The 26,418-nt window shown below is 38.6% G+C and overlaps 1 protein-coding gene across 2 annotated transcripts in view; it reads right to left on the bottom strand.

Moving 5' to 3' along the window:
• Nucleotides 1-9,557: 9,557 nt before the first annotated feature.
• Nucleotides 9,558-26,418, bottom strand: part of fsd1 (fibronectin type III and SPRY domain containing 1) — a 37,510-nt gene continuing 20,649 nt past the window's right edge. For both annotated transcript variants that reach the window (XM_057842210.1, XM_057842211.1), the window contains exons 10-13: nucleotides 22,266-22,348; nucleotides 21,945-22,196; nucleotides 12,302-12,390; nucleotides 9,558-12,231 (exon numbers count right to left, since the gene is read on the bottom strand). In XM_057842210.1, coding sequence (XP_057698193.1) covers nucleotides 12,121-12,231; nucleotides 12,302-12,390; nucleotides 21,945-22,196; nucleotides 22,266-22,348 — 535 coding nt within the window. In that variant the 3' untranslated portion in view covers nucleotides 9,558-12,120. The remainder of the gene's footprint in view (nucleotides 12,232-12,301; nucleotides 12,391-21,944; nucleotides 22,197-22,265; nucleotides 22,349-26,418) is intronic.

Raw genomic sequence — 26,418 nt, 5'->3', positions numbered from 1 at the left:
GTGGAAAATAAGTATTTGGTCACCTACAAACAAGCAAGATTTCAGGCTGTCAAAGAGGTCTAACTTCTTCTAACGAGGTCTAACGAGGCTCCACTTGTTACCTGTATTAATGGTACCTGTTTTAACTCATTATCGGTATAAAAGACACCTGTCTACAACCTCAGTCAGTCACACTCCAAACTCCACTATGGCCAAGACCAAAGAGCTGTCGAAGGACAAAATTGTAGACCAGCACCAGGCTGGGAAGACTGAATCGGCAACAAGTAAAACACTTGGTGTAAAGAAATCAACTGTGAGAGCAATTATTAGAAAATGGAAGACATACAAGACCACTGATAATCTCCCTCGATCTGGGGCTCCATTGAAGATCTCACCCCGTGACATCAAAATGATAACAAGAACAGTGAGCAAAAATCCCAGAACCACATGGGAGGACCTAGTGAATGACCTCCAGAAAGCTGGGATCACAGTAACAAAGGCTACTATCAGTAACACAATGCGCCGTCAGGGACTCAAATCCTGCAATGCCAGATGTGTCCCCCTGCTGAAGAAATTACACGTCTAGGCCCGTCTGTGGTTCGCTAGAGAACATTTGGATGAGCCAAAAGAGGACTGGGAGAATGTGTTATGGTCAGATGAAACCAAAATAGAACTTTTTGGTACAAACACAGGTTCTCGTGTTTGGAGGAGAAAGAATACTAAATTGCATCCGAAGAACACCATACCCACAAACGTCATGTTTTGGGGCTCTTTTTCTGCAAAGGGACCAGGACGACTGATCTGTGTAAAGGAAAGAATGAATGGGGCCATGTATCGAGATAATTTGAGTGAAAATCTCCTTGCATCAGCAAGGGCATTGAAGATGATACGTGGCTGGATCTTTCAGCATGACAATGACCCCAAACACACAGCCAGGGCAACAAAGGAGTGGCTTCGTAAGAAGCATTTCAAGGTCCTGGAGTGGCCTAGCCAGTCTCCAGATCTCAACCCCATATAAAATCTGCAGAGGGAGTTGAAAGTCTGTTGCCCAACGACAGCCCCGAAACATCACTGCTCTAGAGGAGAGCTGCATCGAGGAATGGGCCAAAATACCAGCAACAGTGTGTGAAAAGCTTGTGAAGAGTTACATAAAAACGTTTGGCCTCCGTTATTGCCAACAAAGTATTGAGATGAATTTTTGGTATTGACCAAATACTTATTTTCCACAATGATTTGAAAATAAATTCTTTAAAAATCAAACAATGTAATGTAATGACTTTCACAATTAGTGGTTGACTAAATACTTATTTTCTCCACTGTAATTCCACAAAGCTCTGCAGATGGGAGGGGCATTTTCATGCTTTTCATTTGAATCACCTTGTTCCAAAAACATTTATCAGTTTATCTGTGTAACCATACCTGTTTTAGAATCCAAAATCAGAAATAGACTGGTTATTCCATTTCTCAAAAACCAGTAAGTTGTTGACTTTTTTTTCAGTAAGGCCTGTCTTTAACCACGCAGACTTGAACCATTGCCTCCTTTAAAAAGCACGTCCACGCCCGCCATCCTTGACAAAATGTTAAGTAATAATAACCACTAAAATGTTTGGTATCGTCGTGCTGCTCGATTCATCCAAGGGTTTGGTCTCAGCATTGGTAGGGACGATATGGCATAACCTGCATGTACACTTTTGCTGGGGACGGGACACTCTTAATGATTGATGCAAAATAAATCTGTATTGACTTATACTAACTTTTATGTGTAGTAGTTCAGCCAACACCGTTCAATTCAAACCTTTGTTTTCAAAAATTACAAAAGAAGCTATTTGAAAACTTCCAGAAAAAAAATTCAAGATTTTATGAGCAAATTTAAATTGCAATTGTACTGTATCATACTTACGTGCAATATCAACGTGCAATATTCAATGCCTGCACTATCAAACTGCTGCTACTTCGATTATTTGCACTGCCTAACATAAGACTATCTCATACACATTTTATAATTGATATTTATTTAGATTTTATACTTTTATACTTGCAAGTCACTTTGAGATTTTAACTTATCCAGCACTGTATAGGGAGATGCTCTAAAATTTCATTGCACAACTGTATAATGAATTTTTTCTGTAAATGTGAGGGTTTATTTGCAAGTAAATTTCATGTACGAAACAAAATCATTACAAAGCGATGTGTTTAACTTTGACATGATTTTCTAAGGATATGAACGGCGAGGAAAGATTTTTTTTTTTTTTTTAATTTGGAAAAAAATAGCCCAAAAGTAAGAACATGTAGGACAACATAACCTGTTTTGCAATGTTTTAGACAACTGGTAAAACAGGAGCCCAACAATAGGGACAATGTGACATCTGTTGGACTCCATTGCTGTCAAGGTGCTTCAAAATGTGAAAAGTCAAGTTGACCCAGTCAACTGTGACAAGCTAGTGTTGACAACGCTTCGAAAAAATGTAAACAACAGGACTGAAAAGTTAAACTGGTAGTGGGTGAAAATATATTATGAATCTGTATCTCAATTAGGTGAAATCTAAAAGCATAAAAACTGATGGAAGTTTTGAAAACATAGACAATTTCTTTTGTTAATAGAATAAAAAAAAAAAAAAACTCATGCAACAGGAAAAATGTTAGCAAAAGTTATCATTACCACTATCAATTAATCAAATTATAATATTTAGAATTAACTCTTTCAAGGAGGGTTCACTAGAGATTTTATAGATCAAGTGACTATACGTAATCATTATTGTTTATACTTTAATTATTAACGAGTTTTTTTTCCCTTTTAATATTGTCTTTATATATTAGTACGATATTGATTAAAACTAATGAAATAAAAATGAATAAAAACAGAAATACACTCTGTTTATGGACCCAAGTAACAATCTTTCATAGTTTCCTATTTATTGTAATTTTTGGACGACAAGAGGCTACGTTTTTCCTTCATTTTGAATCCTGCGGCTTCCAGTGAGGCTTATTTGTTGATTTATTTAATATGTAACACTATATTTGAAAGCGGTGTCATAATTATGACATAACACTATAATGGGCATTAATGAACACTTATGACAGATGTCATTGTCATCCGGCAAATTATGTCAGTAATTCTGTTCATGTCAAGCTCGGATCTTTTACATCCATTCAAAAGTGAGATAATTTGCCGGATAACACTAAATGACATCTAATGATCATAACTATTATTGTCTTATAGTGCCACTGTCAAATAAAGTGTTACAAAATATCGTAACTAGCAATTAATGAAACTGGAAAAGTAGCTGAAGAAATAATTAGCATAGAACATGAATTTTGATTGTTATTTACTGTATCGCCCCAAATATAAGACAGCCCTAATTATAAGATGCCGTTTTTCCAAGACTCAAGCTTGAAAAAAAGACTTTTTGAACACCAAAGTAATTTTTATACAGAAAATAATTGCAGTACATCTGAAACAAATGATGACAATATATTTGAGAGAAAAAGCATATTATTTTGCCTCATTCAAATCTTAACATCTGAACATGTATATATGTAAACTAAGGTGCAATCACATTCGTAAATGAATGACTTCTGGTTTTTGAAAAGTAAATAAATCAATCTATTGTGATAAAGCAACAAAAGTGAAGTCTAACTGTAGTCTTAAAACAAATCTGAATAAGGAAAAACATTGCAATACAATAATGAAAACTGGTTAAACTTGAGAGTAGCTGAGAACTGTCATGACAGAACATCGCTTCAATGATATCTGGTGCCATCTAGCGTCGTGAATGGGTATAACGTCTAGACCGCGAATGTAAGCCGACGCCCACCTTTTCAGTCTTATTTCAATGCAAAAAACACCGTCTTATATTCGGGCCAATACGGTACATCTGTAGCGCTGCAATGCATACTAGGAGGCATTTTGGACAGCAAGTTTTGACAGCAGGTGGCAGCAGAGGTTGACTCTTTCCCCCATGGGAGCAGTGATGGCCTAAAGAAGCTTCTTTGAACTGATTGGCTGCAAAGCTTCATGGTAGTTCATTTGGTCTTATGGCAGTCGTATGATGCCGCTGTCAAATGGTGTTACCGGTTAATATATTTTTGTGTAAATATCCCATAAAACATTGAGGACAGCTACGGCTTATCTATGACCAAATGTTGTTTTCGTGTCAAATTTAGTGGGCGGCGGCTTTGGTCAGGTGCGCCTTCTAGTGCGAAAATTACGGTAACCCAATGCAGGCCATTGACGGCACCAGACATCCATTTCATTTAAACGAGAAGGTTTGGCTGCGAATGCTCACCTTTCAAAGGCAGCCAATGATTAAAACCTAAATGGGTTACAAAAAAAAAAAAAAAAATGCGGCACCATGCAGCATTAAATGCACATTTTCCATCAACTGTCTTTCCTCTCAGACGTAACAAGGTGATATGCAGAGTATGCTTTGAATGTATAAGTGCAGCTATAATTTCCATTTCGTATTTCTTTCTTTGTCGAGACACTAATGACAGTAGACAGGAGACAAGTGCGCTTACTCCTTTATTACCTCCCTGGTTGGTTTCAGGTTAATACTAAGTAAGAACTATTTACAGCATGTGGTGTGGAATTTGGTTAGCGTGTGAACAATATAAAACTCAAATAATCCCCGTGGGGTGCTTCTTTAAAGCATCTACGTGTACATTTTTTTCCAGGCCCAGACATAACAAAGCAGAGCATCAACGAAGAAGCAAAGCAGAGGTCAATAGGTGCAAACACACTTGCACACATACATGAACGGTAAATGACTCTATTCAGCTTTTGCACACCGAATGGCTTGTTTCATGATTTGCTGATGCGTCACTTTTACACACACATGCGGACAGATCCTTTGCCAGAATACTAAAAAACAAGTGCTTGGCAGGAATGAGGTTTGGTGAGATTACTGGTGTTTTTTCAGGCGTCCCTTCTTGGCAAAACATACAATGTCTTAAGTCCTCATATGAACCCTGATTCTACAAGGAAACAATGGTGAGCATGATAAGAAACAAGATTGATTACTATCGTCTAAAGCCACTCTTACACTGCCTGGACACGACATTTTTTCCACCTTGAGTTAGTTCCAGTTATGCATGGGTTTGAGTTTCAGGTTTTTCGAGATGCGGGTCACCGTGACAACGTGCTGTTTGGTGTCAACCAACCACTTACTTCCTAGCGAGCAGCACTTTGAAAAAAAATTGTCAAAAAGTATTAAGATGTTTAACTAAACAAAACAAAAGCAGTTACACACTTGGTATTTAAAATTTACTAAACGCTAAATAGCCCTTAAGCATTGGACTGAACACAAACAGTGCAGCAACGCATGTAGACAGACAATAAATGACTTTGTGTAGAATGACTAATAATGTTGCAATGATGAGTTAAGAGTTGGAGTCAATGAATAACAGCACAACAGATGCAGAGAAACAAAACATTTTTATTTGTATTTAAGTGTGTTTACGTTTTATTAAATATAATTTAAAATAAGTGTTATATATATGCATGTTTTATATTATGAACTTCATAATATCTTAGGCACCCCACGATTCGATTCGATTATGATTCAGGTTGCTACGATCCGATGATTAAACAATGATCACGGTATTGACGATGATCGCGATTATCACGACGCATCGTACATTAGAGATCCGAATTTTGGATCGGATCGGACACAGATATGGGCAAAAAAATGCGCATCGGTATCGGATCGGCCAACACGGAAACATTCTGATTCAGACTTCCGATCCAGTTTTTTTTTTTTTTTTTTTTAAGTCCGGGTTTTCCAGCGCACCGATTTACATAATCCATTCCAGTTTTTGCTTCGGTTTCCCTAAAATCCGGTCCTCATTTTACAGCACACCTTCAACACACTACATTTACATTACCGTCTTCCAATTTACCGAGGGACTTTATCGGTAAAAATGTCAGCTGTGTGGGATCATTTCACCTTAAAGGACGACAAAGACGAAGAGGCAGAGTGCAACATATGCCACAATAAAGTCAAGCGTGGTGGTAAAGCTGTAAGAAGTTTTAATACAACCAACCTAATCAATCATTTAGCGAAATACCACCACAAACAATATAAAACGTATGTTAAGAAAACCAGAGACAAAAAGAAAGGTCCGACGCAACTAACACTGGCAGAAACTTTTGCTATGCGTGACAAACTGGCACTCGACAGTCCCAAAGCCCAGGGAATAACAAGAGTCATTGCCGAAGAATTCATTCTGGATGACGAGCCATTAACTCTCGTGAGTAAAGAGGCACCATCCAACCCTTAGAACCATGGTACAACATGCCCAGTCGTCATTACATCCTTGAGCGATTCGGCCGTGGAAGATTCGAGAACGATTCACAAACATCCAAATTCCGATTATTGAAATATGTCAAGTAAAGCGGAACTAATACACAACGCGGTCTTCGGGACACAATGCAGTCCGTTTCTCATTGCGTCCCGAGAGTAAACATCATGCTTGTCATAGACCCGGGTAATGCCAATGCTCAACTCACTGCTTTAGCTCAACTCATGCCGCTGGACAAAAAACACAAGAATACCTGAGTGACAGCCGCTACAAACTACGTCAACATCGTTTTACTGTAGATAATAGATATCATATGTATATAGAACTAGATGCAAGATGACAGACTCGACGGCGTTAGCAACATTGAAGTATTGAAAACTAGTTGAGTTAGTAAACAGCCGCCATCTTAAAGCAGACTTCCCTAGTAGGCTGTTGTGAACCTTCCAAGCGGACCTAATTAACTTTTTATCTAAAATACTCCTAAATCGGCAAAATCGTGACTTGAATCTATCTTCAAAACAGTTTAAAACTTTCACATGTCGAAAGTAGACAGAAGGGAAATTATGGAATAACGGGAGCAATTTTAACAACTTGAACAGTTGATTCGCAAAATTAAATGAATTGAATGTAGTTTAAAGCTGCTGATACAGAATGGGGACTTGAGTATTTTATTTACTGTTTTAAAATGTTAGCTTGATACTGAAATAGTAATTTATTTAAACCTGAGAGGCTTTTCATACAATTTTTGTAACTAATGCACGAAACATTAAAAGCATCTAATAGCTGGGGTAGTTTGTGGGATTTTCCACTGAGGTTGTTTGTGTGTTTTGCTTTTTTAAGACAGTTTACAATATTATTTGCACGTTTTACTGACTGACTATGCCATTTCTGTTTGTTATTTATAATGTTTTGTGTTTGTCACTTAATAAACAGGTCAATTTCTTGTTACCAACCGTTGTGTGTTATTCAAACTCACCTGATTCAGCTGGCTAGTTGTTATCGAGAGTATTAAAACCCTTTTCAACATGAGTCTGACAACTAAGTAAGGAGGCTAAATAACTTGAAACTTTAACACATGCTCAGATAGGCCGGTATTGGTATCGGATCGGAAGTGCAAAACAATATCGGTATCGGATCGGAAGTGCAAAAACCTGGATCGGGACATCCCTATCGTACATTACTGCTTAATACAGTAGCCAAACAAATTTATGTCCCTTATTTATTTAAAATATCCTTATGACTCAACAGGAACGATGGAAACATGCCCATACAACAAAAAGATGCCCTTAAGCTGCTTTTTTATTTCTTTATTTTTTACAAGAATGTGCAAAAAAATTAACCACTTTAAAGGGAGTTCTTATTTCTCTCAACAATACAATAAAATTTACACAGGTGGAATGAATTCCACATTTTCTGGAAACAAAGTGTCTTTAGAAATATGCCTTCTTTTAACCAATATACTTTGTTTTCACAGATTTCTGTACTATTTCGCATGTTTGTAGTGTTACCGCTGTAATCGTGGTTTTACACGTTCTGCATATGAAATCCTCGCAGTCGGACATCCGGGCATTGATGACATCACCAGCCACAACAAAGCGTCGCCATACTGAAATAGGGGCAAAAGACGAGTCACAAGCAGTTATCTGTCGTGCATTGTAATACAAACGCGCTGAACTTTCGTCTTATTTGCGGTCTTTTTTCTGTCGGAATGACTAAACGTTGCTGTGTTGCAGGTTGTCACACAAGAAATAGTTCGGAGTCGCATTTTAATTCTTCATTCTTTCTCGTGAGAAGAAAAGGAGAAACAAATGGCTGAAAGCAATTAATCGAGGAATAGTAAAAGAAGACTGTTCCGTGGACTATTCTCGCCTGTGGGAACCTAAATCCAAGCACATTTACGTTTGCAACTGACATTTTATTACTGGTGAGTAAACTTTAATCATTTTTTTTTTGCCCCAATTAGCGGCTAGGATTCAATAGACAAGGCAGTGGTTATTACTACCGTAACCGGCAACTCGCAAAGCGTTATTTTTCTTTAGCCGTGAACTGCTCTGATTAGTCAATCGGTATATTATTGGCCTGGTGGGAATTGGTTATTTTGCCGTGACGTGTTCACGGCTAAATAACGCTTAGAGACGAATTACCGGCTACGGCAGAAATAATCGCTCCGTATATACTACCAGTTTTCTTAGTTCCACACAATACATATTCCACGTAATTGATAAAGGTCAACTTACTGTCTGACTTTATGAGGTAGTTGTAGATGTTTCTGAACTCCACTGCAGGCCATTCCTTTGGATTTTTCATCCAGCTATCAGCTGCGACTTTGTATGGGCAGATTTGCTAGCCAATACATGGTAATTTTAAATTTTATCGCTTCCTTGTGTCTGTCGGCAGTGACTCGTGATAATAGTAAGCCATGTTTAAGACGTTTTTATAAAAAAAATTAAAAAATAAAAAAAAAAAAAGGCTCAAAACACACCTGAAATATATGTATTTCAGATGTTTGGCTACGGAATGTTTAGCTGTGCGTGCCCCCTTCTCAAAATGGCGACACGTTGCTAAGCGAGGTGATGTCATCGTGACATCACGCCGACTTCCTCTATACACGTTAGCGAATCAGCTAAGCACTCGGCGCTAACTATTAACATCTCAAAAACAACAACAATAAAGGCTAAACAGTACAAGAGGGTTCGTGTACTCACCTCTTTTAGATGCACACGGGTCTTAGCAACACACTCAGGACATTTTTCAATTCAAATGCCTTAAAACTACTGCTGGACAACTAAATGACAAGGAGCAACGAACTATCTCTCTTCCCCTCTTGCTCTAAAAAAAATAACTTGCGCACAAAAGCGCGACCACCAGGTTGGGCTTCTGTACCTGCCTCTCATACACAAATTTATTTTTCCAGTCTTTTCAAAAAGGAGTAAATCTCTCTCAGTAACCAGCAGCATCCATCATAACGTGCGCACGCCTTTTAACAGTGCCCGGCGGCAGACGTGTCTTGAATTTCGTTCTGCTAAGAGCGGCTGCCATAAAGTTATGAGGGAAAAACATCGTTTTTGAACCTTTATGAATCGTAATCGACTCGTCACATGTCGAATCGTGATGCACATAATAATTCATTTTTTGGAACTCCTCTATTATGAAGTGCTGTCTTTCAAACATTACAATACAGTGGGGAGAACAAGTATTTGATACACTGCCGATTTTGCTGGTTTTCCCACTTGCAAAGCATGTAGAGGTCTGTAATTTGTATCATAAGTTCTCTTCAACTGTGAGGGACGGAATCTAATACAAAAATCCAGAAAATCACATTGTATAATTTTTAAATAATAAATTTGTATTTAACTGCATGAAATAAGTATTTGATACATTACCAACTAGTATATGTTTCAGTTCTTAGTTCTTTTTTAAGAACCACTCCTGTTCTCCACTCATTACCGGAAGTAACTGCACCTGTTTGAACTTGTTACCTGTATAAAAGACACCTGTTCACATGCTCAAACAAACTCCAACCTCTCCACAATGGCCAAGACCGAAGAGCTGTGTAAGGACATCAGGGATGAAATAATAGACCTGCACAAAACTGGGATGGGCTACAGGAAAATAAGCAAGCAGCTTGGTGAGAAGGTAACAACTGTTGGAGCGATTATTAGAAAATGGAAGAAGTTCAAGTTGACGGTCAATCTGCCTCGTTCTGGGGCTCCATGCAAGATCTCACCTCGTGGGGCATCACTGATCATGAGGAAGGTGAGGGATCAGTCCAGAACTGCACGGCAGGACCTGGTCAATGACCTGAAGAGAGCTGGAACCACAGTCTCGAAGAAAACCATCGGAAACACATTACGCCGTCATGGATTAAAATCCTACAGCGCACGTAAGGTCCCGCTGCTGAAGCCAGTGCATGTCCAGACACGTTTGAAGTTTGCCACTGACCATCTGGATGATCCAGAGGAGCAATGGGAGAAGGTCATGTAGTCGGATGAGACCAAAATGGAACTTTTTGGTCTAAACTCGGCTCGTCGTGTTTCGAGGAAAAAGAAGGATGAGCACAACCCCAAGAACACCATCCCAACCGTGAAACATGGAGGAGGAAACATTTTTTGGGGCTGCTTCTCTGCCAAGGGTACAGGACGACTACACCGTATTGAGGGGAGGATGGATGGGGCTATGTATCGCCAGATCTTGGCTGACAACCTCCTTCCTTCAGTGAGAGGCCTGAAGATGGGTCGTGGCTAAGTCTTCCAGCAAGACAACGACCCAAAGCACACAGCCAAGGCAACTAAAGAGTGGCTCCGTAAGAAGCATCTTAAGGTCCTGGAGTGGCCTAGCCAGTCACCAGATCTGAACCCAAAAGAAAATCTATGGAGGGAGCTGAAAGTCTGTGTTGCCCGGCAGCAGCCCCGAAACCTGAAGGCTCTGGAGAAGATCTGCAAGGAGGAGTGGGCCAAAATCCCTGCTGCAATGTGTGCAACCCTTGTCAAGGACTACAGGAAACGTTTGGCATCTGTAATAGCAAACAAAGGTTTCTGTACCAAATATTAAGTTCGATTTTTGTGATGTATCAAATACTTATTTGATGCAATTAAATGCAAATTTATTATTTTAAAATCATACAACGTGATTTTCTGTTTTTTTGTATTAGATTCTGTCCCTCACAGTTGAAGAGAACTTATGATAACAAATTACAGCCCTCTATATGCTTTGCAAGTGGGAAAACCAGCAAAATCGGCAGTGTATCAAATACTTGTTCTCCCCACTGTATATAATTTTAGGGAGTGGGAGGGCTCGAGCAGATAAATAGAATTTCCACTAATTTCAAATGGAAAAAAATATGAGATGTGTTTTAAGGTGCAAATTAAACTCATAAATGAAGACATCAGAAGCTGGTAACATGTGAATGCTTTGTTTTTTTTTTGCTTTGGCTTGGTTCCAAAGGGTGGATAAATGCAAAATGCAATGTTTTGTTAAATGGTTTCATAGGCTTTCTGTATAAAAGAGGTGACTCACCGAGCCTGAAAATAATGAAAAATTACCTTTCGTTGATGACGGGTGCAACAAATCACTGGCTTTTATGTAAGTCTACAGCAGACAAATACAACGTTTTTCTGTGAACCGTTTGGCAGGCTCTGCAACTACGTGCCACTCGGAACAATCTATTGATGAAAGTCCTAAAACAAAACAAAACAAAAATATGATATGATATGGTAAGATTGGAAAAATTGGGTGTGTCGACGACAAAGTTACGGAAATATTGCTGGCTGTTTTTAGGTCAAGAGGTGGTGGATAAATGCCAGGTCGAATTTTGCAGGATCTCAATGTGTAAAAGAGGCTTTTGACTCACAAAAGATGTCAGCTCAGACATAATTTAAAACCTAAACGATTACTGTTAAGACTGAAAAGAGCTTGAAAACAGAAGAACATTTAGCCTGAGCTTTGTCAAGTAAGATTCAGTGAGAGTTGGTTTGCTTTTGTGATTAGGAAGATTTCAGTGCTAATAATCTATTTAGACAAGAGCTTTTTAATTCGAATTAAATACACCGACACAAAACACTGATCTAGATGTTAACGTGTGAGACTGAACATGAATTGGAGAGGTCGTCTCTCTCGCAGCGGCGATGTTGAAATGAGAAGAAAGGCACAGGGAGAGAGAGAAGGAGGGCTTTAGGGATGAAGGGCAGCGACCAGCGCTAAGTGGTGGGACGGAGTCGGGCTCGCGAGAAGAGCCGAGAGAAAACGCCAACTATTGTGCCGTGGCGGGCTAAAGGACGGCCGAATAACATCGCCGGCGAATGTAGTCATGCAGGGGCGGCGCTGCGGTGTGATAAGAGTGGTCTAGGTGAGGCTAGCATTGGAGCTGCTGGTGCCGCTGTTCTTCCTCTGGCCACTTTGCACCGCGCTGGGGACCTGCAGGCCCGTCACCACCGAGAAGCTACCGTTCCAAACCTGGAATACAAAGCAGGCACTGATCGGTGAGGCTCTCTGGGACTATTGGAGCAGCATGACTTTAACTTACCATGAACGCCGGGATGAGCGGCTGCTGGAACTTAGTCCTGAAGGTGTGCATCAGCTGCTTGCTTTTGGCATTGAAGAAGGAGAGCACACCTGACCAATGAAGTCCAAGTAGTTTAGTCAGGCAAATAAGTACTGTATTTTTCAGACTATAAGTCGCAACAGCCAAAAAATGTGCAATGAAGATGGAAAAAAAAAAAAAAAAAAAAAAAAAAAAAAACATAAGTCGTACCAGAGTATAAGTCGCATTTTTTGGGGATAAATTTGATAAATTCCAACAGAGAGAACAGACATGTCATCTTAAAAGGCAATTTAAAATAAAAAGAGAGATCAGGCTAAATAAGTGTACGGTATGCTAACGTTACACTGCTGCTCGATTACTGTTTTCGGCTGCATATTTCACTATTTGCAGCTCGGAATCTGCAGATATGATTTTCTTTTCGGTGCCATTTTGTTCAGCTCTTCTCAGTTGTTTTTATAAGTTATCACCAATGCTGAAAAACAGGCCTTGAGCGCTTTTTTGTAGTTTAGCTTGAAAATACCTTTTAGACGAGGTATCGACTCCCCAAATTTCATCGCTCTACGTTGAAAAAAAAAAACCTAATAGGAGAGGCCTTTTTGAAAAATCCCAGCAATATGTTTGGAGGAGAAAAGGTGAGGCCTTTAACCCCAAGTACACCATGCCTACCGTCAAGCATGGTGGTGGTAGTATTATGCTGTGGGGCTGTTTTGCTGCCAATGGAACTGGTGCTTTACAGAGAGTAAATGGGATAATGAAGAAGGAGGATTCCCTTCAAATTCTTCAAGATAACCTAACGTCATCAGCCCGAAGATTGGGTCTTGGGCGCAGTTGGGTGTTCCAACAGGACAATGACCCCAAACACACATCAAAAGTGGTAATGGAATGGCTAAATCAGGCTAGAGTTAAGGTTTTCGAATGGCCTTCCCAAAGTCCTGACTTAAACCCCATTGAGAACTTGTGGACAATGCTGAAGAAACAAGTCCATGTCAGAAAGCCATCAAATTTAACTGAACTGCACCAATTCTGTCAAGAGGAGTGGTCAAAGATTCAACCAGAAGCTTGCCAGAAGCTTGTGGATGGCTACCAAAAGCGCCTAATTGAAGTGAAAATGGCCAAGGGACATGTTACCAAATATTAGCGCTGCTGTATGCATATTTTTGACCCAGCAGATTTGATCACTTTTTTCAGTTCACCCATAATAAAGTCATAAAAGAACCAAACTTCATGAATGTTTTTTGTGACAAAGAAGTATCTGTTCCAGTCACTATCAGAGAAAAATCAGAGTTGTAGAAATAACTGGAAACTCAAGAGAGCCATGACAGTATGTTCTTCACAAGTGTATGTAAACTTTTGACCACAACTGTACCAAGTTATGACTATTCATAATTTGTGGTTAGACAAAATGGCGACGGTCAACAAAGCACTTTACACTCAATTGGACATACAACACATCCCAAAATGCTAAATGAAACTTGTGACTTGAGACGGAGCAGGTTGTTTACTTATCGCAAAGTGAGAACTACCTTAAAATCATTTTTGGTTACTAACATTGGCGCTCGCCTCTGGAATGCTATTGGCCCAGCACTGACCAGCATAGGGTCACTGGCTGCCTTTAAAAGGATATACAAGGACAGTATTCTGAGTCGCTACCATGATTGACCTTGATACTATAAAACTACCGCCACACACACAGACACAACATAGTGTGCCCACAACAAATAAATGATAGGAATGTCAGGGGCAAAGATAAAGTAGTCACAACATAGCACGCCCTAAAAATAAGCCCCGTAGTAAATGCAGAACATTAACTGCTGACTTGCATGCTATTCACTTGATTTGAACTGTAACAATTGTGTACAATGGAGTTATTGAACTGGTCGCCGAGTTCTCTGGACAAATTTTTTTTTTTTTTTTGTAATTTCAACAATGCGACCTCATCGAGCCGACGCCCATGTCCGGCCAACTCCTTCACGTCTGGATTCACAAATCTGACAATCACACTAATCGATGAACTCACAATTGATCGACAACTTCACCTAAGTGTTACGTCCAATCAATGACTCTTGGGAAGAAAATTCATGTGAAGACAAAAAAACAAAAACAAAAAGCTGTTCATGTATCGCAATGTATAATGCTACCATGTATTGACTGTGCGTTCTTGGTTGGTTAAAGGGGACAGCACTTGATAAGCATATGCTTCTCCCGTCAGCCCTTGTCTTTTTTTCTTCGGTTTTGTTTCTTCAGGTTAATCATATCACAAAGCTTGTAACTGCAACGACACCGATGATGATGATGACAATAAATAAATGAATAAATAAATAAAATAAAATAATAAATAAACAATTCTTGCAGACTTCGCGAGGACGAGCGGGAGCGACCACTACCCGTTGTTGCATTGGCAATGTTACGAAACGGCCGGCAACATTGCGGCTCCAACCTATCGTTAGAACCCTACAGAATGAGGGAAAAATATCAATACCCAACATCCCCTCGCACATTTCAAAACACTTAGCGCAAGTGACTCAAGACCATAAAAGGAAGTAACTATGAGCGGTTACCATATAAACAAACATTTTATATTCTTGACTACAATCTTTTTCATTCTACATACATTATGAGGCAATAACAAAATAGTAACGCACAACCCCTAAGGAAACTAACTTTAATCAGATCACTGGTTTGGAAAAATGAACGCGTTAGATTGCTCGTTACGGAAACAAAGTAATCAGATCTATGTGAAATGATATGATAATGTGTTAGTAATATGACACATAAGTCGCTCCAAGTATATTTTAAATTGAGGTTCCTGCCCTAATACGTCCGGAAAAATAATTACATCTACACCAGCACATTTGTAGAAAAAAAAAAGCTCCAAGCTCCAAAGCCAACCGCATTCATTCATTTTAAAGTACATTCAGAACAATACGCGAACAATAATTGTCCATAATACCCCCATCCTTCACATGTGTTCTTCAATATGACGCACTGCAAGATTTTGTAAGTAAATGGAAACAAAAAATTTACTCCAAATGTAAATATTGGTCTCATGTGTGACGTAGGGACAAAGTTTGTCGCAGTCAGTGACGTATCCACAGTTAAATCATCGGTTATCAGTGTTCACATGATGGTGGTACAAACGCAGAATTCGCACATCTTCACTTTGGATGGAGTTTTATAACCCTTGTTTAAAATGAGCGTGTGGATGAGAGGCCAAACCGTAGAAAACGTTCTTCTTTTTGCCAAATAACCTGCTATGTGTAAACATGGCCAGAGTCGCACACACGGCCCAAAGTATGAGAAAAAAAAAACAAACGACTTATAGTTCGAGAAACATGATAATTCATGCTTATGTGACGGCTAGCAGTTTGAAGTGTTGTTTCTGTCAAGCCATGTCACAGATTTTACTTTATCTCTGTTCACATTGGATTGACAGGCGCCTATTCAGTTAGTGAATACCAATTTTAAAAATTGAACAAGGTACATGCTTTCATCATAGCATATCAAAACAATTGGGCATGTTAGAGAATTTTGCTTCTGCGCAGAAGTGAGCAGTGTGGCTGTGGTCAGACATTGGAAGTGGAGTGAGGCTACGTTCGAATCTTTCCATTTCAATTAATGTCATTTTTGAAAAAAGGGAATACGATCGACCCGATAATTTCATCTGATGGATGAACAGTTTCCTGTGGGATCAACACTGAGCTTGTGGCGTAATATGCAAATTAGGCGACCAATCGTAAATAGAATTTATGTTGACATATTAGGGCTGGACAATCTTCCCACCCACAAAATTATTCTTTCTTCCAAATATGCTTTAATCTCAATTATTTTTATTAAAGATGTCCCGATCGATCGGCATCCCGATCGGTCCGATCACATCATTTTCAAAGAATCGGAATCGGCAAAAAAATATCAGACATGACTTTTTAAATATATATATATATATATTTTTTTTTTTTATTAAATCATTTTCTAATTGTATTTAACGTTACAGACAAATTGTCTTACACTCATCCAGAGTCTTTAGTTTTAGCTTAAAGTAGGGCTATCAAATTCATCGCGTTAACGCCGGTAATTAATTTTTAAAAAATTAATTACGTTAAAATATTTAACGCAATTATCGCATGCGCTGCACGACCCACTCACGCACTGTCGCGTTCAATCTATAATGGCGCCGTTTTACCTATATATAGAGCTAAAAGGCAGTGTAAAATGAGTAGAGTGAATTTTGGCAGTCTTGGAGCCTTTTTTCAAATGGCTAAAGCCTTACAATCCCTCTCTCAACAATTAGAAATATCGTGGGACACAATGTGGGGAAGAAAGGTAGTAATTGGTCTTTTTCTTTTTTCCCAACGCAGAGAAGATATATCAATTGGTGCCACTACGCACAGTTATGGTTGCACTTCCCATCATGCATTTGGGCAGAATAGTTAAATGGCTACAGTATTATTTACTGAAAGCTCAAATACACTAGATGGCAATATTTAGTCACAATATACAAAGCCACATTTATCCTTTAAGAATTACAAGTCTTTCTATCCGTGGATCCCTCTCACAGAAAGACTTAATAATGTAAATGCCATCTTGAGGATTTATTGTCATAATAAACAAATACAGTACTTATGTACTATATGTTGAATGTAAATATTCGTCCGAGTTTTATTCATTTTTTTCTTAATGCATTGCCAACATGTATATGATCGGGAAAAATTATCGGGAATGATTGGAATTGAATCGAGAGCAAAAAAAAAAAAGAAATCGGATCGGGAAATATCGGGATTGGCAGATACTCAAACTAAAACTAAAACCCTAATTTTTATGACTATTTAAACATGTTTTCATTTTTACTTTACAGAGCTGTCAGATTTATCGGCCGATAAAATCCTTTTAAAATGATATCTGATAATCTCAACATCGGTTTTGGGCCAATATGCATGTTGCCTTCAAAGTGAATCTAGAAGCTTTCTGCCTTTGTACAAAGGCTGGTCACAGCTTACCACAGCCGTTATGCTTATTGAACATTAGATGTCTCCAGACGAAGATGCTTGTGATTTGTTATGTGAGCATTATTTTGATTATTATTCTTAAAGCATCCAGTGGGGCATCAAAATACAATTAGCCATAATATGTTAACTCCACGACAGCATATATCGGCATCTGTTTGATATTAGTATCGGATTTTTGGAGTTCGACAATATCGGGATATCAGTCAAAATGTTATTATCGAACAATTATAGTGTCTAACACTGTATATTAGCATTACACTAGCAGACATTCAAAATATAAAATATTGTGTATTTTAGTGCACTATGTGTGTAATTTTCTTTGTGCTTAGTTTTACAGTTTACCTCACAATGAACTGTAATAAACCCCTGAAAACCAACATTTGATTCTTTTTTTAGGGAACTCCCTAGTTTGCATAATTATACTCCCTCTAAATTTTTTCGATCTTCCATCTCCAACTCAAAGTCACCCAACCCTACAATAATGCGCTCATCAACCACTAAGAATCTAAGAACCGCACAAATAGGTTTATTTCAATCAACGCTATATAGTGTCAAGGGAAAAACAGATTTTGAAGGGTGACAAATGTGACGAGAGTATTATGCTTGAGAATTTACACTAGTGCAGAGCTTGCCAAGCCATTCGTCAATCTGCACAGAACTGTCCTGGAAAAATGCAAGGCATCTAATAAAAAAGTACCTACTGGTGACTCTGCCAAGTGCACACATAATCTGTAGCAACAGAACACTACCAAAACAGATGAAAATGAAAAACTACAAGTGGGTGGTAACAAGGATAATGTTACACGGCCGAGGGTGTGTTGGATGTGTGCCTCTTATGAATGTCTGTCTAAAGTGACAGATATAATTGCACTCAAAAACTTTGTTCTCCCTGCAGGCTTATCCCTGACAGTGTTCATCTTGTGTTTTAGTTGTAGGAACAACTGAACGGTTATGTTTTAAAACTATTGTTGACTTCCTTAGTTCAAGAGATTACTAGTTCTTTTCAGAGTAATCACAATGGGTTGGATTTTTGATATTTACAGTGGGGCAAATAAGTATTTAGTCAACCACTAATTGTGCAAGTTCTCCCACTTGAAAAGATGCGAAGCCTGTAATTGTCAACATGGTTAAACCTCAACCATGAGAGACAGAATGTGGAGAAAAAAAAAAGAAAATCACACTGTTTGATTTTTAAATAATTTATTTGCAAATCATGGTGGAAAATAAGTATTTGGTCAATACCAAAAGTTCATCTCAATTCTTTGTTATGTACCCTTTGTTGGCAATAACGGAGGCCAAATGTTTTCTATAACTCTTCACAAGCTTTTCACACACTGTTGCTGGTATTTTGGCCCATTCCTCCATGCAGATCTCTAGAGCAGTGATGTTTTGGGGCTGTCGTTGGGCAACACGAACTTTCAACTCCCTCCGCAGATTTTCCATGGGGTTGAGACCTGGAGACTGGCTAGGCCACTCCATGACCTTGAAATGCTTTTTACGAAGCCACTCCTCTGTTGCCCTGGCTGTGTGTTTGGGATCATTGTCATGCTGAAAGACCAAGTCACGTCTCATCTTCAATGGCCTTGCTGATGGAAGGGGATTTTCACTCAAAATCTCTCGCTACATAGCCCCATTCATTCTTTCCTTTACATAGATCAGTCGTCCTGGTCCCTTTGCAGAAAAACAGACCCAAAGCATGATGTTTCAACCCCCATGCTTCACAGTGGGTATGGTGCAATTCAGTATTCTTTTTCCTCCAAGCAAGAGAACCTGTGTTTCTACCAAAAGTTATATTTTGGTTTCATCTGACCATAACACATTTTCTCAGTCCTCTTCTGGATCATCCAAATGCTCTCTAGCGAACCGCAGACGGGCCTGGACGTATACTTTCTTCAGCAGGGGGACACATCTGGCAGTGCAGGATTTGAGTCCCTGGCGGCGCATTGTGTTACTGATGGTAGCCTTTGTTACTGTGGTCCCAGCTCTCTGTAGGTCATTCACTAGGTCCCCCCGTGTGGTTCTGGGATTTTTACTCCCCGTTCTTGTTATGATTTCGACACCACGGGGTGAGGAGGGAGTTGAAAGTCCGTGTTGCCCAACGACAGCCCCAAAACATCACTGCTCTAGAGGAGATCTGCATGGAGGAATGGGCCAAAATACCAGCAACAGTGTGTGAAAAGCTTGTGAAGAGTCACAGAAAACGTTTGGCCTCTGTTATTGCCAACCAAGGGTACATAACAAAGTATTGAGATGAACTTTTGGTATCGACCAAATACTTATTTTCCACCATGATTTGCAAATAATTTCTTTAAAAATCAAACAATGTGATTTTCTGGGTTTTTTTCCCCCACATTCTGTCTCTCATGGTTGAGGTTGACCCATGTTGACAATTGCAGGCCTCTCTAATTGCAGGCCACTCTAATATTTTCAAGTGGGAGAACTTGCACAATTAGTGGTTGACTAAATACTTATTTGCACCACTGTAACTGACAATAATAATAATGTTAATAATAATTTATATAGCACTATTTTTGAACACGCATATATGCTTTACATTGCATTACTCATTTACTCCACGCTCGATTGTGGTAGGCCACTACTGCCCTAGGGCAGTCCAACAGAAGCGAGGCAGCCAATCCACGCCATCGGCCCTTCCGAGCATTCGTTCTAACACAGGCAAGTAGGGTGAAGTATCTTGCCCAGGGATACAACTACAATGGGCACAGGTGGCAGCTGGAATTGACCCCCCCGATCCTTCAATCAGTGGACGACAAGCTGTACCACCTGCGCCACCATCGCATATTCTTACGAAAAATAAATGCAGAAATGCCTGCGTGTGTGCCTGTGTGTTTTCTAAAATATTTAGTCATATGGATATTTAATATCAATTTTAACATTCTTGAGGGATCCAAATAATAGAACTAAAACATTAAAACTGAAAAAAAGATTTTTTTTTAACTTTCTGTAAAATGTCATTTTAAATAAATGCAATTTCTGTTGAGGTATAAATTAGGACATCCCCATTTTCAATCCCACGTGAAATGACAAAAATCTCATAGGTGTATCACATCAGGTGCACATAAGTAGAACATCATTACCCAGTGTTTTGAAGGAGGCTTGCCTTATTTAAACCTCACATTAAGTTTGGTGTGCCCCTGACTGTTGAAGTGAGAGAAAACACCATGGTGAGATCAAAGGAGCTGCCTGAGGCCTTCAGAAAGAAGATTGTAGACACTTATTAGTCTGGTAAGGGATTTCAAAATATCTCAAAAAGAATATGAAATCAGCCATTCCACTGTCCGGAAAATAGTCTACAAGTGGAGGACATTCAAATCAACTGCCATAATGCCCTGGTCTGGCCGTCCAAGCAAGTTCACCCCGATAGCAGACTGCAAGATGCTAAAAGTCACCAAAAACCCAAAAATGTCATCACGGGACCTACAGTAGGCTTTTGATATTGTTGATGTGAAAGTGCATGCCTCTATAATCAGATAGACTTCACAAGTTTAACCTTCATGGGAAGTGTGCAAGGAGAAATCATTTCCTCTCCAAGAAGAACATGAAGGCCAGACTGAGGTTTGCCAGAGTGAATGTAGACAAAGACTAGGACTTCTGGAATAATGTTCTTTGGACAGATGAATCTAAAAATTGTTATTTGGACACCAGAAGAGAGGACACATTTGGCGTAAACCCAATACAGCATTCCAGGAAAAGAACCTCATACCAACTGTGTAGCATGGAGGTGGAAGTGTCATGGTTTGGGCATGCTTTGCTTCAGCAGGACCTGGCCAGCTCACCATCGTAGAATCCACCATGAATTCTATCGTGTATCAGTGGGTGCTTGAGGATCATGTGAGATCTTCTGTGAAAAAATTTAAGCTGAAGCGAAACTGGACCCTGCAACATGACAATGACCCAAAACATACCAATAAATCTACCAAGGACTGGCTGAAAAGTAAGAAATGGAGAGTCCTGGAATGGCCGAGTCAAAGCCCAGATCTTGATCCCATTGAGATGCTGTAGGGTGACTTGAAATGGGCTGTCCACGCAAGAAACCCCTCAAACATCTCACAGCTTAAAGTTTTCTGCGTTGAGGAATGGGGCAAAGTTTCTTCAGACCGATGTCAAAGACTGGTAGATTGCTACAAAAAGCGTCTCACTGAAGTTATTTCAGCCAAAGGGGGTAACACTAGCTATTAAGAGGTAGGGCGTCCTAACTTTTTCCTCAGCTAGAATATGCATTTTTAAAAAATATATATATAATTGATTTAATGAGTAAAACAATGTTAATTTTTGTTGTTTACCTGCAATTAAATCACTTTTCCAGAGATGAAGAAAAACAAGTTCAGACAATGATATGTGAACAATTCTTAATAAAAAACTGAATATTTAATGGGGTGTCCTAATTTTTCACATGACTGTATGTTATGTATCAACAATGTTAAAAAGAATGAGGTTAAAGGTTTTAGAATTACATTTTTGTTCTACTCTGGAAGGAATCATTCCAACTCAATTGTAATTGACCTAATTTTCCTGGGGAAATCTGAGGAAACTTTGAAGGCTGTCATTTAAAACCACCATTCCTCAGCACGCAAGAATGAGGACATGCCACATTAAAATACCTTCATCATAGTTACAGTAGACTCCTATACTGCTTGGGATGGGACAGTCCAGCGTCCGGGCCTTGTTGTTGTGCTTGGCGGTGAGACTCTGTTGGAGCCAGTTGTTCAGATGGATGCACCAGGAAGCGCTGCTCTTCCCTAGCTGGTCAAAGCGGCCGAGGGTGCGCACCGCCACGCCCACGGCGAAGGCCTTGCTCTCCTTGTCAAAGCGCACCTCCCAGTACTGCTGGCCGGCATCAATAGCCGTGTCGGCTACAAGGAGGAGGATTCCATCGTCACAGTCAATCATCTAGATTTGTTCCACTCATTTTTTGTCCTTACCGAGCACTGTGTAGGACTCAGCTGTGAAGCGGTCTCTGTTGGGACGGGCTGTTGGTACTCGTTTTGGCGACATCAGCGCCGACCTGAGGACACAGGAGACAAAATGGTGGTGTTCAGCAAATGCTCTCACTACTCATAGGTTGCTCACATTTGGTCTAAATGATCAATTCCACCCATAAAATGCAGCACCATTTTAATGACCGTTTTGCATCTTCCAGCCACACTGATGATGCAGTCAAGAAAACGTTATTCAAGAGCTCCCCCTACTGTTTTAAGGTGGAACTTATTAAAACAGCACTAAACGAGTCAACAAATAAATTGGAAATTTTGTCCGTTTTTTTAACAGCATGTAATAAATATAAAGGCATATAGCTATAAATTTGAATACAACATTAAAATTTACTCAGGGAAATTTTAAATTAATTAAATGCAAATATTTAATAATATATATAAATTAGGGGTGTCAAACGATAAAAATTTTTAATCGAGTTAATTACAGCTTAAAAATTAATCGTAATTAATCGCAATTCAAACCATCTATAAAATATGCCATATTTTTCTGTAAATTATTGTTGGAATGGAAAGATAAGACAAGATGGATATATACATTCAACATTCGGTAAATAAGTACTGTATTTCTTTATTATAACAATAAATCAACAAGATGGCATTACCATTATTAACATTCTGTTAAAGCGATCCATGGATAGAAAGACTTGTAGTTCTTAAAAGATAAATGTTAGTACAAGTTATAGAAATTTTATATTAAAACCCCTCTTCATGTTTTCGTTTTAATCAAATCTGTAAAATTTTTCAATCAAAAAAAAAAAACTAGTAGCCCACCATTGTTGATGTCAATAATTACTTAGACAATGCTCATGGGTGCTGAAACCTATAAAATCAGTCGCACCCAAGCGCCAGCAGAGGGCGGCAAAACTCCGAAAAACACAACAAGTACACCTTTCACTGTGCTGTCATTTTAATCTGTTTGAACGGGGCATTTGTGCGTTAATTGCGTCAAATATTTTAACGTGATTAATGAAAAAAAATTAATTACCGCCCGTTAACGCGATAATTTTGACAGCCCTAATATAAATATAAATATTTAAGCTTATGCTTCCTCCCGTCTGCCTTTGTCTTTTTTCTTCGGTTCTTTCTTCCTTCCTTCGGGCAAATCATATCACATTTTGTAATTGTCAATGATTGTCAATGATACTGATGATGACGATGACAATAAATATTTCATTCATTAATTTACGTGCAGTCCAAGGGAGAGAGTTGGAGTTGATCCGAGCTAATTTGGACTAGTCAATAGATAACCATAGGCGACTTATATATATATAAAAAATAAAAAATAAAAAAAAACAACAACAAGCAGAGGCTATTTACACGAACACTGAAAGACAATTTAATGTCTCAATCAACCTAATGGTCACACTATAATCTCAGTGCCACCCCTACAATTGTAAATATATATTAATGAAAAATTCAATTACTGTAATGGTAAAAATATATAAGTTAACAGGAATCAATACCAGTTTCACAAAAAATGTTTGCCTTGAGAATACCTGTTATATCAAGATATTAATGCAACTGCAACAATGATACAGTAGCTGCTAAAAGTGCTGGCTTTGTCATAGTATTAATTAAAAATTTTTTAACTAAAATACTTTGAATGAATAATTGAGTCAATCTTAAATGTGGAAAAAAAGGCCTCACATATCAAAACAGACTTACGTCAAAACATGCCAGCCTGGCACGACAACATTAAAAGCTCACATATGTACAAGTTTCCATTAATGAAAAATGTTGCAATTCTTGTAAAACAAAATGTTACACAAGTTGATTATCACTGTCTCAGTTTTAACAATCAACACCTACTTACGTATAATGGTAACGATGTCTGCCAGACTTGCTCAAAACCGTCGGGCCTCTTGTTTATATGTAATTCATTCGTTAAGAATGCTTTTATTATATAACTAAGTATCTGCTTTAAAAATGCCTTGCATATCAACACCTTTGAACTGGTGACAATGACGTTAACCGTGCACACATCTCATTTACAAATGATCAATGTCATAACTGTAAACCAAAACATGCATAAATGATTGGTTATGTAAGTGGTAGTTGAAAATGTCTGACTTAACAATACCTGCTATGCGAATTTACATGAAATTGAAACCGCAACATCTGTTAACAGTGACACCCTTAATATGTATTGATTAATAACAAACAAAAATAAAGAAACCTGCAATTCCTGTTTAAAAAAAATACAAAGGTTGTTCTTATTAGGTATTTTGACAAAACTACCTGGCTTTAAAATGTCTTGCATGTCAGGAAAGGCTTGTAACTATGATGTCTGCCAGACTAAGTCGACACAACCAGCCTCTCGTAAGTACAAGTTAAAAACAAAAAAACAAAAACAAAAAAATTCCAAAAGTTTCAATTCCTGTTGACCAGAATGTTACATAAGTTTTTTTTCTAATATCAGTTTTAACTCAAATTATCAACACTATAAATCAATAAATTATATACAAATTTTTCCCCTTTTTTCCATAATAATTTTTTTTTACTCTTTCACACTTTTTTTTTTTAATTTAAAAATGTCTCCAAACGGTTTATTATCAAAATGGATGATTAATTTGCTAAACGATTAGCTAATTAATCACAGCATCCCTGGTTTACCTGCCATTGACGACGCTAGATATGAGATCCACTTTGATGTCAATAGCAGCCAAATGAGTTACAGTGTATCACAAAAGTGAGTACACCCCTTGCATTTCTGCAGATATTTAAGTATATCTGCTTGTTCTTCATTGTTTGTGATTTATTATTGATATTTATGTTATTTATTCATACGTTAATAAAGAATTCAGGTGTTCCAAAATGTTTCTTAGTGAATTAACCCTTTAACACCGAACGTGTCGGCAGCGATGCGCTTACGCATATCGTCTTTGAAGCTTCGTCACGCTGTAATTACGTCACCCACATGACGCTGGTTGGTCTCATTTGAAAGTGCGGAAGTTGATGTCCACACCAGTTTTTATTGGAAGTCAATCGACCAAGAAAGTTTTATAGTTTTATTGCACTCATAAATATGCATTCAAACGCTGCATGGACCATGTATCTATCTCCATATTTCCATCATTTCTTGTCCTTTTTCAAAACCGAAAGCAGCACAAAAGACTACATATCCTAAGAGCCGTTCTGATGTCAAGGGAGGCATGCGACGCAAGCAACGGCCGGTTGTTTTGAGCGAGCGACTTTGAAACGTGCAGAATGAATATAAAACAACATTTAGTTCAAGCTTATGCATTATTTCATTAACTCAAGGAGGAAGATGAGCCGTATCTGTCGTCTTTTTCTTTGCATGAGTCGGCGTCTGGGCGAATAGAAGTGACGGCAGCGCGCAAACGGCGAAAGAGTAGGCTGCGTGACGTTGTGTGTGACGCAGCTCCGTGACCTGTTCAAGCATTATTGAGTGCGCAAAAAAAAACTTTATTAGGTCGCATGCCTGCAAATTTTGAATTGAACTGAACTACTTGTCAATATTTTTAAAACTTTTTTTCAATGTTATATATATATTTTCTTTACTATAATCTTTTCAATTTTTATGTAGCTGTGTGTTCGAGAAGCTTGATTGCATGTACAGTGCCTTGCAAAAGTATTCGGCCCCCTTGAACCTTGCAACCTTTCGCCACATTTCAGGCTTCAAACATAAAGATATAAAATTTTAATTTTTTGTCAAGAATCAACAACAAGTGGGACACAATCGTGAAGTGGAACAAAATTTATTGGATAATTTAAACTTTTTTAACAAATAAAAAACTGAAAAGTGGGGCGTGCAATATTATTCGGCCCCCTTGCGTTAATACTTTGTAGCGCCACCTTCTGCTCCAATTACAGCTGCAAGTCGCTTGGGGTATGTTTCTATCAGTTTTGCACATCGAGAGACTGACATTCTTCCTTGCAAAACAGCTCGAGCTCAGTGAGGTTGGATGGAGAGTGTTTGTGAACAGCAGTCTTCAGCTCTTTCCACAGATTCTCGATTGGATTCAGGTCTGGACTTTGACTTGGCCATTCTAACACCTGGATACGTTTATTTTTGAACCATTCCATTGTAGATTTGGCTTTATGTTTTGGATCATTGTCC

The sequence above is a fragment of the Corythoichthys intestinalis genome, chromosome 7 (assembly GCF_030265065.1).
Source record: "Corythoichthys intestinalis isolate RoL2023-P3 chromosome 7, ASM3026506v1, whole genome shotgun sequence".
Classification (NCBI taxonomy): domain Eukaryota; kingdom Metazoa; phylum Chordata; class Actinopteri; order Syngnathiformes; family Syngnathidae; genus Corythoichthys; species Corythoichthys intestinalis.
Note: the sequence above shows the minus strand (reverse complement) of the source record. Positions and strands in the feature narration are given on the sequence as shown.